The 19,481-nt window shown below is 41.3% G+C and overlaps 1 protein-coding gene across 2 annotated transcripts in view; it reads left to right on the forward strand.

The window, feature by feature from the left end:
• The window catches only part of NAPB (NSF attachment protein beta), a 41,430-nt gene extending 21,962 nt beyond the window's left edge, over positions 1 to 19,468 (forward strand). Inside the window, exons 4-11 of one of the 2 annotated variants that reach the window (XM_040637891.1) lie at positions 390 to 436; positions 590 to 667; positions 8,322 to 8,377; positions 8,550 to 8,634; positions 13,851 to 13,955; positions 14,940 to 15,008; positions 15,384 to 15,434; positions 16,464 to 19,468. In XM_040637891.1, the coding sequence (XP_040493825.1) occupies positions 390 to 436; positions 590 to 667; positions 8,322 to 8,377; positions 8,550 to 8,634; positions 13,851 to 13,955; positions 14,940 to 15,008; positions 15,384 to 15,434; positions 16,464 to 16,574 (602 nt within the window). In that variant the 3' untranslated portion in view covers positions 16,575 to 19,468. The remainder of the gene's footprint in view (positions 1 to 389; positions 437 to 589; positions 668 to 8,321; positions 8,378 to 8,549; positions 8,635 to 13,850; positions 13,956 to 14,939; positions 15,009 to 15,383; positions 15,435 to 16,463) is intronic. The other variant, XM_040637889.1, reaches the window with a different exon arrangement.
• The last annotated feature ends 13 nt before the right edge of the window (positions 19,469 to 19,481 follow it).

Below are 19,481 nucleotides of genomic sequence, written 5' to 3' on the forward strand. Positions count from 1 at the left end.
TATATACATGATATCAGTGAAGAATGCATTTACATTTATGTTTTAGCAGCTAGAGCTGATCAGTGTCGATGACAGCCTGCATGGTTTTGTCTGCTTTTTAATGCAGTCTTGGCCCTGGATGGGGTCTTCACTGTAAGGTTGAGAGTGCTGAACCAGTCCTACGCCAGCTCCAGTTCTCTAAATTGCACTGCCCCTGCTGGGGACTGAGCAAACTGAGGGGTCCGGCCTTGTGTGTGATTTCTGCTTGTTTTTTATTAACTCACCTGCCCACCGTCCACCCCAAATGCAACCTCTTTAACATTCTAGTAACAGCCAGGAGGATAGGATCCCGGGAAGCCTCTTTGACTGAATGGATTTTTCATTGTTTTTCTTAAATGCCTTCGCTTCAGAGGCTATCAACTGCTTAAATGCAGCCATCGACATTTACACAGACATGGTAAGACACTGCCTTGCTTGAGCGGCTGTGGGGTGGAATCCTGGAGATGGCTTACAGTTATACTTTTGTTGTTGTTTTTTTTCTTCCCAAAGGGATTGGCATTCAAAAAGGTAAAAGTAGAATGTGACTCTGTTTTTTTGTTTCTTCCCCCAGGGAAGGTTTACGATCGCAGCCAAGCACCACATCACCATTGCGGAGATCTATGAGACCGAACTGGTAGACATCGAGAAGGTAAGCCAGGGCACAGTTCCTCCATAGCTGGGTACGAGGCAGGTAGATGACATGACTTGGGGAGCCCTCCCCCTTCCAGCAGAGTTGAGTGGTGCAGAGCCATTGAGATGGCTTCACGTGGAGAGTGGGGGACCTGACAGGCTGAGGACTTGGTGGGCCTCTCCTGGGGTGAGCACCTGGCACCTGAGATCTGGGTAAGGTTTACCAGGCCTGCCTGTTATCTCTGCTCTGGGTGATTCATGTCAGGATGGTGGTGGTAGCAGAAGTCTTGCTCCTGGTCACCAAGGCCTCTATGGCCCCGTGAAGGAAGCTTCAGGACTGTAGGCACGTGCACACCTTTATATCCAGACCCTGACCTGGAGGGGGAAGGGAGCTGAATGCCAGCTTGGCCACACCCGTTTCATGCAGGTCCGGTTTTCTGAGCTGTGGTGTATAGCAGCAAAAGAAGAGAGGCAGGAGAAAATGCTCACTGAGCACCACTCTTTCCCAGGCTCTGTTCTTGCTGGCATGCTGTGAAGTTGGAGCTTAGAAGGACTGTACTGCCTGGGACCACTCGGGTTGGAACCAGCAGAGCTGAAGCAAAGCTGGCCCCAGCACTGAGCTTCCTCCTGTTTTACACTGTCTTCTGAGTCAGGAGATTGCCAGCAGGGCTCAGGACACCTCGGCAAGAGGAAGACATTTGTCAGACTCCAGAGGCTGCCTCAGCTCTGGAGACAGATGTTTGTGTAACACTATCCTGACTACCGTGGAAGACAGGAGGTGTGAGTGAGAAGGAGAAATGGTAGTGGAGGCCATTGGTTGTTTCTGGCAGGCTGATGAGCACCAGGCATGCTCTTAGGAGTACAGTTGTGTCCTATCTGAATGGTCAGAGCACTCCCTGAGCCAGACAGGAGTCCCTGTTCCTCTCTTTTGTCTCATGCCTTCTCTTTTCCTCTGGCACAGATGCCTAATGGTGCCTTCTCTTCTCTCCACCCTCTAGTGTGGGGCACCCTGGGGTTGACACCTTGTCTTCTCTCGCTTCACATTGCTCCCTTGGTACTCTCTCTGCACTTAGCATTACAGCTTTACAGATCATCTCTATGCCAGTGGCTCAAAAGTCTGTCTGCAGCCTGCACCTCTCTCTACACCTCAGATTCCTCTACCCTCCTGTCTGCCGACCATCACCTCCAACCCAGTGTGTCTGAGTCAGAATTCTGATACCCTGCCCTGATATTCCCCTCCAAACCACAGGTATCCCTGCCTTCTCTCTTTCTCTACATCCAGCCAGTGGGCAATTTCTGTGGTGCTGTCCTCCATGCTCCCAAGTCTGGGCATCTCTCACTACCTTGCTGTCAGCTTTCCCTGGATCTCTGGAAGGAGCCTCCATATTGGCCTCCCTGCTTCTATTNNNNTGGAGTTCTGAGCCCTGGGCACAGGGTCCTCATCACCCTTCCTTTTGGATTCACTCTCTCCTTTTCTGCTTCTGTGCATTTTCTTAGGGAAAGGGGGCTTTATACTGAGAAATAGCATGTTGACCAAAATCCCAGGGGGACCATCAAGAGGATAGGTGTAATATGTCAGCCAAGTTAGCAAGATGGATACTATTGCCAACATAAGAAATTTTCTCCTGATATGAAATGATAATTTCATATATGTTACACTGGTTTTTGATACTATCGATAATAGTGACCCACTTCCCAGTGTTACAGAGCAGCCAAAGCAATCCTTGTCAAAAGTAGATCAGATTGTGTCTCTACTGCTTACAACCTGATGTTGCCTCCTCTTCACTCAGAGGAATAGCCAGAGCCTTGCAGATGGCCTCCAAGGCCCCACTGATCTGCCTCTTCACTCCTGTGTCTCTCTGAACTCTCCTCTTGCTCTTCTTCACCCTCCTCCCTCATGCTATACCATGCTCTGGCCACCATGACCTCTTTGCTGATCTTCACACATGCCAGATGAGCTCCAGTCTCAGGGCCTTTGCACTGCTGTTTCCTCTGTGGGGCTTTTCCACAGATGCCGACATGGCTTACTCCCCCTGTCCTTCAAATTTTTGCTCGTTTGTTACCTTTTCCATGAGACTTATCATGACCACCTAGTTAAAATTGGAACCCCAGCCTGTCACGAATACATACCCAGGCGCCTCCCCCACCTCAGCTTTTTCTTTTTTTGCAGCACACTTGTCACCTTACATCATATGCTACAAATGCTTGCTCATCATTCCTGTTATTTGTCATCTTTCCCTACACTAGAGTGGGTGCCCATATCAGCACAGAGCTTTGCCTCTGGTTTGCTGATGTATCCCAAGAGCCCAGAACTCTGGGACATATTAGGCTCTGATAAATAAGCAAACGACGCACCCATCTCTGCCATAGCAGCATACTTTCCAAAGCACACAGAATCTTGGTTTGGGGAGATGTCTGCTACTGCTAAAGTTGGATTGGCATTGTTAACCTTTGCCCTCTGACTTCATGCTGACCACCACCAGCACAAAATTCACTGACTTGTTACATAGAATTCATGATTTGGCCATTTTTGTCATAATATGCCATGTTTTTCTAAGGATATTTTGCTTGTGACTAAATCAGGGCCACTGAGTACATTGCATGTGCCCCTTCTCGTTGGAGAAGCTATCTGTAGACTCTGGAGAGGATGAGGAGACCCAGGCCTGAGCCCTTCTTTTCTCCCTGGTGCAGAATTGATGATGGAACAGAAACGAGATGGGCCTTGTGTGGCTGGCGTATTTATTTGGTCAGGGTGTCTTGGGCATACTATCTTTATTAATGTTGAATCATCTTGGGGGGATAGCATTCTTGCAGAAGTGTCTTTCTAGCAGAGGTTGAGTCGTTGACTCCTTGCCCAGCGTGGTCAGGAAAGCACTCTGAGGGCAGGAGCCCACAGCACTGTGCTGCCTCTCTGCCAGGTCTGTTCTTGGGCAACTACTTCACACATGGGTCTCCCTGAAATTCAGGGTGGATAAAATGATCTATAGCATACTCTTGTCTTCCTTCTTTTAAAAAAAGTTATTTTGTCATGGCAGCTTCTGAAGCTCGTAAACTCATGGTTTTCCTGCCATTCTACGAGTTGACCAGCAGGTGGCATCTCCCTTCACTGATGTAATGTGCCCTTTTAAAAGCAATTTAAGAGTATTACTCAGCACACACAGGGTTACTTTGTGGTGTTCCCTGATGTTTGGGCTCCTGCGTTTATTTATTTATTTTTTTAAGATTGTATGTATTTATTTGACAGAGAGAGAGAGCAAACACAAGCAGGGGAAACAGCAGGCAGAGGCAGAGGGAGAAGCAGGCTCCCCACTGAGCAGAGTCCAGGATCATGACCTGAATCCAAGGCAGACGCTTAACTGACTGAGCCACCCAGGTGCCCCAAGGGCTCCTGTGTTTAGAAACATCATTGCCTTTGCTTCCCTGGTGGGATTCACCAGATTGTAGTCAGTGGTACTTGAAGTTTAAGTTTAAAAAATCAGTTATGTTATCAGTTATATATATTAAGTTTGAAAAATCAGTTATATATTTATAATGTAAGGTACCTTACATTTCATCTATTACAAATGAATTTTTCCCTTTTAATACAAGCTGCTATATGTTCTCTGATTCATTCACAAATGTTAGCTAGTGAACAACAAAGTGTATGAAGTTTCAAAGGCTCACATTATTTCTTTGATTTTATGAAATAAAACAAAATAATAAGTGGGTCCTCTTTAAATGGGCTTTTATTTTTTATTTGTTTTTTAAGATTTATTTATTTTAAAGAGAGAGCGTGCACACGTGCACCTGTGTGTAAGAGAGAGCAGGGGGAGGGGCAGAGGGAGAGGGACAGAATCTTCAAGCAGACTCCCCACTGAGTACAGAGCCTGACTCAGGGCTCAGTCCTATCCCATGACCCATGAGATCATGACCTGAGCCAAAATCACAAGCTGGATGCTTAAATAGCTGGGCCACTCAGGTGCCCCTAAATGGGCTTTTAAATGACCCAGAGGAACTGTGATCGTTTCTCTTTCAGACCCTCAAGAACATGATTTAGTACTGTTTGATATCGTGTAGGTATGTCTGTGGCAAGTTCATATTAGGTCCTATCTGGGGGTATATGTTCTAAAAGAATTGATTCCATCTGAAGAATATCTAAGTCCACCTACAAAGTGGACTCTTCTTGAGACTTGGAAATTGCATTTGCTTTGAGACACTGATGAGGACTGCAGTCCTAGAGGGTCTTGTCTCTCATTTCAGGATTCGTGTATTTTCCAGCATCGTGACACTTACCAGATTCCCGAAGAAGAAGTATTATTGCAATCCCTATGGTGGGCTACTTAAATAACAAGATAACGAGCTGGTTTTTTGTCTGGTTTATTGTTATGTGTGCTGTTGTTATTGGTGGCTATGTTCTACTTTTGACATTTATCGCGGTCTTTGAAATTGTAAGAAACAGCAAGCAGATTTCTAATGTGGAAGGGTCTACTTGTGCCTGGTAAATTTCACTACATGTTAAAATTCTAAACCAGGTGTGAACATCCAAAGATGACCTGTGACAGCCTCTTTTCTCTGGAACTTCTCTATTAAGCCACTAGATAAGCTTTCCTTTCAACTGCAGCCTCTGTCAAAACTTGGGAATATCATAAAATTTGATTATTGATTTAACTAGCATTATTAAAAGCCAAGCTTTAGTTTTCTTTTTTACTATGATAAATCTAGCCCATTTACAGGTATAACATTTCGATGAACCAGTATCATTATTCAAGAACTATTAGGTCAAACCAGATTGTCCACATTTGGCCATTTATTTTTACTCCCAAAACAGCGGTTACATACAGTTCAACCCAACACTACCCATTGAGTTCTGGTGTTATGAGAACTAGCAAGGTAAGTAGTGACACTTTCCACCCTACCCCCAGGAGGTTATGTAATCTGATACTCTTAACTGGTGATTTGGTCATGTTTCTCATACTTTAGCCCATTTATTATGATGGAAAAGAGTGCCAAATACTTTAGAGCTTGGGGAGTGTTCAAAAAAGATTATTTTTGATTTATTTGGAATTCACTGAAAAACTTTTGTGGGCATTCAAGATTAAGATATTGGCAGTAGTTTAATAGGGGACCATCATTTGAAATGCAGCTTGCCTTCATTCACTTAGCATCTATTTTTTGAGCACCTACTGTATGATAGACATTATGCTAGGCTCAGCGACATAATGGTGAGCAAAACTTTCATGAAGCCTGCCCTCACAGAATTTACATTTTGGTAGGAGAATACATACATTGATCAGATCATCCCACAGGTATGTGTATGTGACAGTCTGACAAATGCTCCAGAGGAATCTGAGATGTTTTTTGTATGTGTTTATATGTTTCTAAAATGAAGGCCACAGTGTATCTGTTCTTTCATGGCTATTTGTTAATTTAATATTTCATGAAGAAATTTCCATATTGATTATCTCTTTCATTATCTTTTTTTTTTAAGGAGGCTCCACACCCAGTGTGGAGCCCAACACAGGGCTTGAACTCACAACCCTGAGATTAAGACCTGAACTGATATCAAGAGTTGGACACTTAACCCGACTGAGCCACCCAGTCACTGTGTCATTATTCTTAATCTTAGCACTGTAGGCTATTATGTTTAGCGCCTTAACCTTGTTTCCAGTTTTGCCCCTGTTGTAAATAATACTCAGAAAATTTGTTTAGGGAGCATATTAGTTAGGGTAGGCTGACCAAAAAGACCCAAAACATAATTATTTAAACCCAGAAATGTTGGGACACCTGGGTGGCTCAGTTGGCTAGGCATTTGCCTTTGGCTTGGGTCATGATCCAAGGGTGCTGGGATCGAGCCTCACATCGAGCTCTCTGCTCAGCGGGGAGCCTGCTTCTCCTTTCCCTCTGCCTGTCCCTCTGTCTGCTGCTCTGCCTACGTGTGTTCTCTATCGAATAGATAAATAAAATCTTAAAAAATAAAATAGACGCAGAAATGTCAGTTTTTCACACACTCAGTGGTGCTCTGCAGTCCCTATTAGACTTGGCTAATGTTGGCTGTGGCCCCTTCAGCCTGAAGCCTTAGAGGTAAACAGATTTTGTAAACCAAGTCATTATTGGTCTTGGTCATTGCACTAGTACCTGCAGAAAGTGGGGGCTGAGGCTTTATGGCCAGGTCTGTCTGTTTCCATTCAGCTCTCAGAAACCATAGCCAAAGCTTTAACATAGTTCCCTAGCCTGTTTTGTTTGTTGTTTTGTCTTTGTGCCTCTCTCTTAAGTCATTAGGTGGGACTTCCTTGAAGCTATGGGCTTAGTGGGAAGGGAGCACCTGTAGTCTGATGTTTGCATAATGCTAGCTTCCTCTTTAGGATATACTGGGAAAACCTTGAGATTTAAGGCAGAGGTCTATAGATCCACCACCTGTTTATATACACCCACAAATTAAGGTTTTGCGTTTTTAATCACTGTTGGGGAAAAAAGCAATTCATGACACATAAAAATCATGTGAAGTTGACATTTCATTGTCTATAAGTAAAGTTTTTGGAACATAGACACACCAATTTTGTGGCCCTGCAGGAGAACTAAGTTGTTGAAGCAGATCATATGGCTCGCAAAGCCTAAATATTTATAATTTGGGCTGTTACAGAAAAGTTTGTCAGACCCCTAGTTTAAAATGTTGTTCAGGGTTACGTTTGCTGTTCGGGATATAGAGGCAATTGGCCTTTCCAGTTTCGAGGCCCTGTCACTGGACTTTGTCTATTCCCTTTATAATTACCTACAAACAAGCTAATTCTTTCCAGAGTTCTTCTCTCTTACAAAACTTTGCTGAAAACAGCATTATACACCTTCGTCTGTCTCTTTCCATAGAGCTTCTTCCCTTGGAGTTTCTGGCTCCAATAGGGATGTGTTCTGTCTTCTGAGTTGTTGTATGCTTGATTTCACCAAATCGTATGCTACAACAGGACAAGCGCTTCTAGCTTTCCAGCCTGCAGCTTGTTTCCTCTCCACTTGACTGTTAATTCAGCACCACACATTTTAGACTGAAGGCAACACAACACCCTTATTCTAGATGACACTTTAGGTGTTGATGAGGAAAGTCTGTGCTGCTGTAGCAAGCAATAGATCTAAAATGCAATAGGGCTTTATATGCCTCTAAAATAACCATCCAGTGTAGCTGTTCTGGGTTTGGCAGCGGTGGGTACATGGTGGTTGAAGTACATTCTGCCCTTTGTAGTTATTTAGGAACCAGGCAGTAGTTCAGCCATCTTCAGTTTGTGGCTTCCACTGTCACTCCAGACTTGGTCATTGGCATTCTAGCTCCTGGGAAGGGAAGAGGCCTGGAGAAAGTTGCACAGTTAGATGGACAGGCCAAGCCTGGTAGAAGCCTACAGCATGCCTCTACATTCTGTTGAAAAAGCAGGTTACAGCTGCCTGGAATTGCACTGGGGGCTGGGGAAATGGTGTAGCCAGGTGTTTGCTTCAGGGGAAGGGAAGAAGAGATTTTGATGGATGGTGAGTATTCTGCCACCAGGCTTCTGGATGTGCATGCTTTCTTGTCTTCCCCAAATAAAGGAGGCCAAGTTGTGAAAGGTGTGCTGTTGAAATAGGTTTATCTATAGGAATAATACCTATGCGAATGTAATTCTTAAATGTAGCTCTTCAGAGAAGTAGTTTGAATAAAATACATGTGTGTTTTTCAGGCTATTGCGCATTATGAACAATCGGCTGATTATTACAAAGGGGAAGAATCCAACAGGCAAGTGCTGTTTTTCTTAATATAATTAAATGGGTTTTGTTATGTGCAATAAAAGACAAACCTTTACTGTACTCTGTGAGCATATCGGGCATACCAAATGAAGGTGTACTGGGACGCCTTTTAATTTTTTCTGTTGAATTGTTATTCGCTCTGCTCTGGTTCTTGATTACAGTTCAGCTAACAAGTGTCTGCTGAAAGTGGCAGCGTATGCCGCCCAGCTGGAGCAGTACCAGAAAGCCATCGAGATCTACGAGCAGGTGAGGCTGCTGCAGTCTCACCAACTTCCAGTAGATAGAAGTCACTGTATCTTGTTCTTTTTTAATTATACATTTTATTTAATTTTGCTTTTTATTGAGATATAATTCACACATCATATAATTTATCCTGGTAAAGAATACAAGTCAGTGGGTTTTAATATATTCACAGACTTGTGTAACCATCACCAGCACCTAATTCCAAGACATTTTCATTATTCATCATGGGGAGACACTGCATTCTCCCTTCCTCCTCCTTCTCTCCCTTCACCTCTTTCCTTCCAGTCTCTGGAAACCAGTATCTAGTTTCTGTCTCAGTGGATTTGTTTATTCTAGGCCTTCTAGGATAGGTGGCCTTTTGTGACTGACTCCTTTCACGTAGCATAGTTTTCTCAAGGTTCACCTTTGTTTTAGCATATAATGATACTTCCTTTCTTTTCATAGCTGAGTAATATGCCACAGTTTGTTTACCTGTTTATCAGTGAATGTTTATCATTTGAGTTTTCTTCACTTTTGAACTCTTATGAAATATGCTGCTCTGAACACTTGTGTTCGTGTTTTTGTGAGGGGAGGCTTGCCATTGTCTTGGTTATATACCTAAGATTGGGATTGCTGGTTTATGTGGCAGGTCTGTTTTTAACTTTTTGAGGAACCGCCAGACTCTTCCACAGTGCCTGCACCATTTTACATTCCCACCAGTGATGTGCCAGGATTCCAGTTGCTCCACATCCTTACCAGTACTTTCCGGTTTGTTGGTAATAGTTACCCTAATGAGTATGAAGTGATTCGTTGTGTTTTTACCTCCATTACCCCATGGTTGGTGATGTTGAGACCCTGTGTGCTTGTTAGCCATTTTATACCTTCACTGGAAAAATGTTGGTTCGATTTCTTTGCTCATTTTTGAAGTGGGTTGTTTGGTTTTTAGTATTGCATTTAGGAATTCTTATTTCTAAGAATTTTGAAAATTCTTATTTTAGATATTCATATTTTATTTATATTTTAATTCATATTTTAGATGTTAATCCCTTATTGGATATGTGATGTGCACATATTTTCTCCTGTGCGTTGCTCTGTTGTTGATTTTCTGTGACGTGTAGTTTTTAGCTTTGATGAAATCCTAGGAGTTTTATAGTTAGAGCTCTTAGGTTTAGGTCTTTGATTCATCTTGAGTTAATTTTTATATATAGTGTTAGGTAAGGACCCAACTTCATTCTTTTGCTTGTGGATATGCAGTTTTCCCAGCACTTTTTGTTGAACACACTGTCCCTTTGCCATTAAATGGTCTTGGCCCCCTCATTGGAAATTATTTGACTGATATTCTGTTTGACCATCTATTCTGTCCCATTGGTCTTACATGTCTGTCTGTATGCCAGTATTACATTGTTTTGATTAGGTAGCTTTGTTTTGAAATCAGGAACTTTTAGTTCTCCAACTTTGATCTTTTTTCCCCCCCAAAATTGTTTGGCTATTCTGGGGCCTTGTCATCTCCATATGAATTTTAGGATCAGTTTGTCCCCAGCTGGAATTTGATAGGGTTTACAATTACTTAAACAACTGGTAGAATTCAATGATTTCTCTGTATTTCTGTTTTCAGTTTCATTGATTTCTAATGTTATTATTTCATCCTTCTACTTTCTTTAGATTTATTTTACCCTTCTCTTTTTAGGGAGTTGAGATAGGACTGAGCTTATCGATTTTCCTCTTTGTTGTGTATGCATATTTAGTGCTATAAGTTCCCTTTTAAACACTGCTTTCACTATGTCTCACAATTCTGTTACATTGTTTTATTTATTTTGTTGTATGTATTGATATCTGTGGATTATTTAGATGTGTTTTGCTTAATTACCAAGTGTTTGGAGATTTTCCTCTTTATCTTTCTGTTGTTGATTTCTGGTTTGATTCCATTGTGGCTGGAGAATACATTCTGTGATTTCAATTCCTATAAATTTGTTAAAGTTTTATGGCCCAGAATATGGTCTGACTTTACATTTGTTCTGTGGGTCTGCTGTTGCTTGGTAACATGTTCTGTAGTGTTGATTAGATCTTCTTGGTTTATGGCATTGTTGAGTTCTGTATACTTGATGACTTTCTATCTCTATCCATTGTTGAGGGTGGAGTGTTGTAGTCTCTGACCGTGATTGTGGATTTGTCTCTCTTCTTTCATTACTATCAGTCTTTGCTTCACATATTTTGCAGCTCTGTTGTTTGCTGCATACATGTTTAGGATTGCGATGTCTTTTTGGTGAGTTGACACTTTTATCATTATGTAATGCCCCCCTCTGTCCCTGGCTCTGAAGTCTACTTTACCTGACATTAATATAGCCTCTTCTGCTTCCTTTTGATTAATATTTATATGATATATCTTTTCCCATTCTTTTTCTTTGAACCTGCCTTTATTACTGTAATAGAAGTGAGTTTCTTATGGACAGCATATAGTTGTGTCATGCTTTTTAATCTATTCTCCCAAACTCTGTCTTTTAATTGGTGTATTTAGAGCGTTCACATTTAATGTAATAATTGATATATTAGGGCTTAAGTCTGCCATTTTATTTATTGTTTTCTGTTTATGCTCTGGGTTTTTTTTGTTTTTCTGTTTTCTTTTTCCTGCCTTATAGTGGGTTGCTTGATTATCTGTAGTATTTTTGAGTAAATGTCTTTGACTAGCCGTTTTCAGTAGTTGCTCTAGGTGTAACAGGTACCTGATTTATCACAAGCTGATGGTGTTACCATTTCCAGTGAAATATAGAGTTCTTACTTTCTGTCCCTTTGTCCTACCCATTCAGTATAAATTGTTTTCTCTTTGTATTTTGAGAGCCACCTCAGTCAATTATATAATTTTAATTTCAATCTTCCAACATAATTTAGAAAACTCAAGAGGAGAAGAAAAGCCTATTGTATTTACACATATTTTGCTTATTGTGTTCTTTTTTTCATCTGATGTTCCAAGATTACATCTTTCATTGTTTCCTTTGCATTTAGAGAACATCCCTTTGCCATGCTTTTAGGGCAGGTTTTACTGGTAACAGATTCTCTGTGTTCCTTCTTCTGGGAATGTTATGATTTCCCCTTCATTCCTGAAGCATGTCTTCCCAGGGTATATAGTTCTGGGTTGATAATTCTTTTCTTAAAGAAAAATGTGCCACATAGGGCCTCCGTGGTTTCTGATGAGAAATCTGCTTTCATTCAAGTTACTTTTCTCCTGTAGGTAAGGTATTGTTTTTTTCTGGCCACATTTAAAGTTTTTTCCTTAGCTTCATTTTTTCGGAAGTTTATGCTGCTTGGCTTGGGTGTCTTTGTTTTCATCCTGTTTGCTTTTCACTAAATTTCTTGAATACTCTGTAGGTTTATGTTTCTTGCCAAATTTAGGAAGTTTTCAGCCATTATTTCTTCAAGTACTTTTTCAGCCCTTCTCGCTATCCTCCCCTACCAGGACTTAGACAACCTGAGTGTTAGACCTTATTTTATACAGGTCCCAGATGGTCTGTTCATTTGTTTTTTTCAGTCTGTCATCTGCTCTCTTTTATTCTGACTGAATAGTTCCTGAAATCTGTCATCAATTCACTGATTGTTTCCTCTCCTGTCTGTTCTGCTGTTGAGCCCATCAACTTTTTATGTAGTTATTTTGCTTTTCAGTTCTGAAATTTCCATTTGTTTCTTCTTTAGATCTTATGGGGGTTTTTTTGCTGGAAATTTTTCTTTGTTGATGCTTTCTGTTTTTTCTTTAGTTTTAAACATTTTTGTAAATTGCCTGTTGAAGCATTTTTTTGAGGTCCTTTAAAATATTTGTTGTGTAATCTTAACATTTCTGTCACCTCAGAGCTGTCATCTGTTTGTTGTTGTTTCTCATTCACTTTAAGATTTCCTTTCCTAGTGTTGTGAGTTACTGTGACAACTGGACTGGATCGTACTTAAACCTTCTCTCAGGGATGCCTAGGTGGCTCAGTCAGTTAAGGGTCCAACTCTTGGTTTTGGCTCAGGTCATGATCTTATGATCATGAGATCAAATCTTGTGTCAGGCTCTGCACTCAGCCCAGAGTCTACTTGAGATTCTCTCTCCCTCTCCTCCTGCCCCTCCTGCTCATGCTCTCTTTCTCTCTCCTTAAAATAAATAAATAAACCTTCTCTTTCCGCTGGTTTTCTGTGACCCTGCTCTAGCAGCAGAAGGAGCCTGTTCCTTCACTGCTGGGCGGAGGTGGCCATTCCCGCCCTTGCTTGCTCTCTACCAACACCACATTGGGATTGTTCTCATTACTGCTGGGTGGTGATAGAAGTCTTAAGCCTCCACTAGGCCTCTTCTGAGACCATAACTGCTGGGAGATGAAGGATGATACCTCATTCCTCCTGGGTGGAAGCAAGGCCCAGGCTTCCCACACTGGCTCCATTGCCTTGCAGCAGGGGTGGAGGAGGGTGGGCCATTACAAGCTGGCAGGCATGAAGGCATGGCCCCCCTTCTGGGCCTTTGTGAAGCCACCTGGGCAGGGGTTTGGGGTTCCTCCACAATCGCGGTCTCAAAAGCATTGACATCTCAGCTCCATCTAGGGTCTTTACTGAAGTTAATAGGGATGGGGCCATAGTGTTCTGTGGTGTTTGGCTGGAGTAGAGCAGTAATTACCTAAAATTTTTTGTCTTGCTAGGCTGCCCTTTTCTCGGTCCTTCAGCTAGAGAAAACAAACTTCTGTGTATTCTTTTTTTCTCTGCTGCATCTAGCGTGGCATTTATGGGTTGCTGGCTTTTTCTTTTTCAAGTCAGGGATATGTGAAAGAAAAAGAAAACCCAGAGACCTTCCTGCTTTATTTTCTGTGTGTCTCAAGGTCCCTAGCTGGTCTGCTGTCTTGTCTCCATTTTTCAGTCTCCTTGTGTTGGTTTTATAAAATGGGGCTTTCAGTTGCTTTTAGCAGAAGGGATAGAGAAAAATAATGTCTATTCCATCTTCCTGGAAATAGAAGTCTTCTGGGTCATTTTTAACAGGTTAGCACTGTATGTATTAAATACTGTTAATACAGGTTAGCACTGTATGTATTAATACATACAATACTGTATGTATTAAATACTGTTTCTTATCTAGTAAAATTTTCTAGTGTGTGATACTGGGTTAAAAGGATATATTCATAGCTAAACTGATGTAAGATACACAAGTATTTTCTAAAGGGCAGATAAGGATCAGGTTGCCTACTATAAGAAGGCAAACCTTTGAAATCTAATTCTGCTTCTGTGCCTAGGTTGGGGCAAACACCATGGATAATCCTTTGTTGAAGTACAGTGCAAAGGACTACTTCTTTAAAGCTGCCCTCTGTCACTTCATAGTAGATGAGCTGAATGCCAAGGTAAGGAGTCCCGCACAGTTTCTGCTGCACTTTACCCATGAGAACAGGCCTCAGTCCCTCTGTTATTCATGATGTGCTTCTTTGGGTTATATCGGTCATGGCAAGATCAAACTGAGTGCATTAATAATAATAACAGTAATACTACGCTGGGCATCCCAGCTGTAATTTTGAAACCGCTGCCAAAGTGGTAGCTGCGTTCCCTTCAGTAGTTTTGCTTTAAAGAAATTAGGCGGCTGGGCTACCTGGGTTGCACAGTTGGTTAAGCATCAGACTCTCGGTTTCAGCTCAGGTCGTGATCTCAGGGTCCTGGGATCCAGCCCTCTTTCAGGCTCCCTGCTCAGCGGGGGATCTGCTGGAGATTCTCTGCCCCTCCTGCTCATGCTCTGTCTGTCTCTCAAATAAATAAATAAATCTTAAATTAAAAAAAAAAAAGAAAGAAAGGAATTAGGGGGCAAAGGGGAGAGACAATAAAAGTAGAATAGCATCCTTTGTTTCAAACGCCAAAATCACATTGGAATGTGGACTGGGGAGACAGGAGGCAGAGACGGGCAGCCTCGCATGTTTGCGTCTGGGAGAGCAGAGGTAAAGCTGCTGAGAGGAAAGGCGTCCTTCCAGCCTCAAGCAGAGGTCTGACTGGGATTTATGTGGAATCTGGACAGTGTTAAGGAAGAGCTTCTTTATGTAGTAGATGGAAACAGACACCTGGTTTCTGAGTTTTTTCAAAGTAGATTTGGTCCACGTTGTCTTCTCTACAGCAACCTAATTCAGAAAAACTGGTTTAGAAATTTATTCTTAACTGAAGTTGGTAATTCAAATTGAACAGGGTTACCTGTGTTGATTTTGATGTTGAGTTTAACAGCATACTTCTTAAACATTTAAATAGGCTGCAGATAAATCTCACTGAAGTAATAACATGTTCAGATAGAAAGGCTTTATTTCCTGATTCAGTGAGGGGGACATTAATGCGTGGCTTTTCTCTTTCAGCTTGCTCTTGAGAAATATGAGGAAATGTTTCCAGCATTTACTGATTCAAGGGAATGTAAGTTATTGAAAGTAAGTAACATCACAACTTTGAAGAAGAAAAAAGGCCTTTGTCAGGTGGGATTGGGTCTAAAGTGAAACTCTAATTCTCTGAGGAGCACTGGCACTCTCCTGCTTTTGGCTTTTGTAGAATAGTTCTCAGATGCCAGCAGAGTCAAGGACATATACGTTGTGTTCTAAAGCAAGCAACCTAGAAATGTTAGCACAAAAACTAGGTCCCTGACTTGGGGTAACTCGTGGCTTCTATTTGAGTATTTCCTCTATTCTGTAAGGTGTTTGGCAATGTCAGTTAATGTGATACTAAGGCTGTTTCTGTATTTAAAGTATCTATTCGTAGATGGAAGTTTTTGGTTTACCAAACTAATTTTTCCATATTTATGCTACCAGAAACTTCTAGAAGCTCATGAAGAACAGAACAGTGAAGCTTACACTGAAGCAGTAAGTTACGTCTTCAGGATACAGTACATTCTTGGAAGTTTAAACTACAGAAACATCTTTTCATTGTATGAGTGCTGAACGTTTATTTGAACATTTTTCCAATATACCTAAGATGTATTTCCCCAAGGCCATGTTTTATGTATCCCACAAACCTTTACAACTGCTTAATTCCATTAACCATGCTGAATTTATCTGGGAGGCAAATTTAAGAGACTATCACATACTGTTAAAATTTGCTGTTTTAATGTTTTCTTTTGGAAATAATCTGATCCATAAATAAGTATAAAGTAAAATCACTTAAATACAGCTTAAAATATAAAAACTCTATAAAAACTCTCACTAGAGTTTGCTATATTCTTGGCATAAAAGAAATGGAAGACTTTTTTTTTTTATACTCATTAGTTTTCTGTTTTCCCATATTTGCCATCTTATGTTTAGAATCAAGCAGATTTCTCAGTATCCTCCATTAATTTACTCTTGGCTTTGAAGCAGTAGTGGAAAGGAATGTTTTCCCGTTTCACTTTGGCTACCAAACTCTTTGCATCCTATTGAAATATCACTCTCTGGTAATTCATGGAAATGAGTTAAAGGGATTGCACTTTCACACGTCATGTCTCTGCAAGTACGTTGATTCACATTCAATGAATATTGGAAGACCATGAATTTTCCATATTCCCTTCTTATACAGGGTCTCGTTTCCTTTGTCACATTAAGTATGCTCTTCCAGGTACAAAGGGGGTTAGGAGCTCAACATGTTAGCACAGAGCAGTTTAAAAAGCACAGGAACTTGTCACTAGCTGCATCAAAATAGTCACAGAACAAATAAACCATTTTTCATGAAAAGAGTTGTAAACTGGAATGAATGATTTAAACAAACCATTTTTCATGAAGAAAGTTATAAACTAGAATGAATGATTTAAGTGAATCAAGTTGGAGGATTATCACTAGAAATGTTTAAACAACTTGGGGTGTTGTTTTTTTGCGATTTGGTTGTATTTCCATACACTGTTCCTCTTTTTTTTAAACTAGGTGAAGGAATTTGACTCAATATCTCGTTTGGATCAGTGGCTCACGACCATGTTGCTTCGTATCAAAAAGTCCATCCAAGGGGATGGAGAAGGAGATGGGGACCTAAAGTGAACATTTATGTCTTTGTGGCATGCAGCTGACTCCTCCTTAGTTTCATGTTAGGGCCACATGATCTTTTTGGGATGCCCATTTAATGGCTTAATTCTGTTGCACATGAGCCAAACCATCTGTGTGTTTAAGCTCCCTGTGTTTGTGTCTTTGTGAAGCGGACAGCTGGGAAGCTCCTGTGCTTATTGTGGGTGTGATGGGCTATTTCATGCTTGTCAGAGCCCCCAGAGTTTTCTGAGAACTACTTCAGAATCCTATTCCTGTTATTTTGACATTTGCATAGCCCGTGTGTAACTTTGTCATGTATTTTTATGTCTTTTTCTTGGACTGGAGTACCCAACCTAATCATTGTAATAGATGCTTTGCACATTTTCTGTAAATTCGCACCTGGACATATTCTCTAAGTGTACATGTTTAGTTCAGGATGGTTGTTAGGAATGAGCTTTATGACTTCCACTTGCTAGAAATGGTTGTTGTTGTTGTTGTGATTCTTTCGATGGTGCTAGTGATCCGTTTGTTTGCTTTTTATATTGTTGTGTTTGCTAACATGCATGCAAAAATTCAGAACAGCCGGGGTCTGCCAGCATCACTTACTTAACGTTGTGAGAAAAGGAAGCTTCCTGGCAGGGCTTGTTGATGTGTGTGGGAGAATGTCAGGGTGAGTCTAATGGATTTGTACTCCTTCACACACGAGAGATTATACAAAACAGAGTTTTTCCTTTTCCTGGAGATGGTTTCCACTTTTAGTTGGGGTGGAACCCTTTATATTCACATAGAAGTGATTTGACCGGCATGTCCCTTTTGTTTACTTTCACATTCATACACTTGCCCACATTGAGATGGTGCCTGGTGTGTCACCACAATGTGAATTCTCATCAAGGCTGCGGAGAGAGCAGGTCATTAATTTTACCTTTTTATTGAACGTGATGGGTTAGGTGGGGTTAAGTACAGTACAGAGGTTTACCATGTGTCCATTTGGGGAAGAAGGGCAGCCAGCTTCTGAGGAGGATTGATTTTCCTCTCGGCTAAAGGGAATTGTTTGGCTTGTATGTTTGAATTTAGTTGTGTCGTTTTGGTTTACATAATATGTGCTCTACTGATTTATGAACTTACATGCTGACACTGTGCTTTAGACATGGTCTTGTTTTCTGAATCTTCTCTGTGTGTATTTTTATGCTTAAACTTAAGTTTGACATGCATTTTTTTTTTTTTTTGCTAGTCCTAGCTTGTGGATCTTTGTAAATTATGCTGCTATCATTAAAGACAGATCATGAAATTTCCCATGTTATGTCAGATGGAAACTGGCATTTGAAGGGTGTTTTCCTTTTTGAATGTCCCTCCACTGGGTTTGGTTAGGCTTTTTTTGGGCAGAAGTAGAGTGTGGCCATGAAAAGGGCTGAGCGTGGAGGAAGGCAAGGGGATGGTGAGCGGGTTGGGTTGAGATGAAGGAGAAAGTAGCACGAAAGTAGCTGGAAAGGGCCAGCTGAGGCCTGGTAGTGGAGACTGTCCCTCAGGTGGCTGTGGATTTCCTGGCTGCAGTTGTGGGGTCACCTGTACCAACATAGCCTGGTGGAGAGGAAGGTCAGCAATGTCACTGTGCGGGCCGAATGGGCCAGAAGACATGGACACTCTGACCTTGCACCCTGGGATCTGATGAACGTTCCTTCCTTCAAAGGTCTGGGATTCTTAAAAGAAAGCTGGCTATCGCTTATGGTACAATTTGGAATGCAATGCATTTGGTGCTTCTTCACTTCCTGTCAGAATCTCTTATGAAGAAATGATTAGAGCAGAGAGTGGGTTTCTATGCCTCATGTGTTCCACAACCAGCCAAATGCACTTTTGTGAAAGTGAGGCATGGGGCTGTAAGTCTGTCCCATCTGGAGAGCATTTAAATCCTAACCTGCCAGCGTGCTTGTTTCATCACTAGTGTGCAAGGTTTGTTTTCACTTGCTAAAAGGACCTTCTGGTCTGACCACTTAAAGTAAAAACCGAATGATTTCTCTTAAGAGGATTCCTTTAGCTTTCATCATGGTCCCTGTCAGACCCCTGTCTGAGAAAGAGGTGTGGTTTGTAAAAACAGTACTGGTACCATTTTGTTATGTCAGTTGGAGAGTTGCTTGTTTGTCTTGAAATAAACACTGGGATCAATGGCTGGGTTAAGAATTTTTTGTTTTTAATATTTCACATGAAAAAAATAAAAGTAATTGTAATGGCTAGAACAGAACTGCCAGAAGATAAAAGGAAAATGAGAAGAAAAAGTCCCATTAACATTATCCAAACTTCCTTCTTTTGAAATGTCCCATTAACATAGGGTGGTAACATGACTCAGAGGCCCGAGTTAGGTTTTCAGGAGTTACAGAATGTTCTTTATGAATAAAATATAATGACTATTTATGTTCTGGTTCTTGTATTTTAGCAAATCTGGGGTTAGTTCATAGTCAAGGCAGTTAAAATTTCTTACAGGAAAGCTTTGCTTTTTGTGGCAGCATTTTTATAGCTTGTGTGAGTTCCTTTTTTATTTAATGATTCAAAAACAGTATTTTTGCACAGTTGTGACTGTGTGTGATGACATCCCTGTAACCAAAGCGTGTGTATTTATTGTTTTCTCTGATACCGTGCATTTAAAATGTCCAAATGCAAACATCTGTGGCTTCCTTCAGGGGACCCGGCAGCGCAGCATGCCGCCTGCGACCCACCTGCCTGCAGTGTGAGCTGTGGCCTGGAGCAGGCTCCTGCCTGCAAAGTGATATGTCGGGCACTGCGGGGTCTCCTCCCTCATGTTCTTGGGTGGGGAACTATGTTATGAAAACTAACCATGTGACGATCACTCTACCTTAGCAGAAAGAGTATGTATGTTTTATGTCACCCTGTACAGAAAATAAAGTGGAGATTATGAATAATATTTTGATG

The sequence above is a fragment of the Ursus maritimus genome, unplaced genomic scaffold (assembly GCF_017311325.1).
Source record: "Ursus maritimus isolate PB19 unplaced genomic scaffold, ASM1731132v1 scaffold_22, whole genome shotgun sequence".
NCBI lineage: Eukaryota > Metazoa > Chordata > Mammalia > Carnivora > Ursidae > Ursus > Ursus maritimus.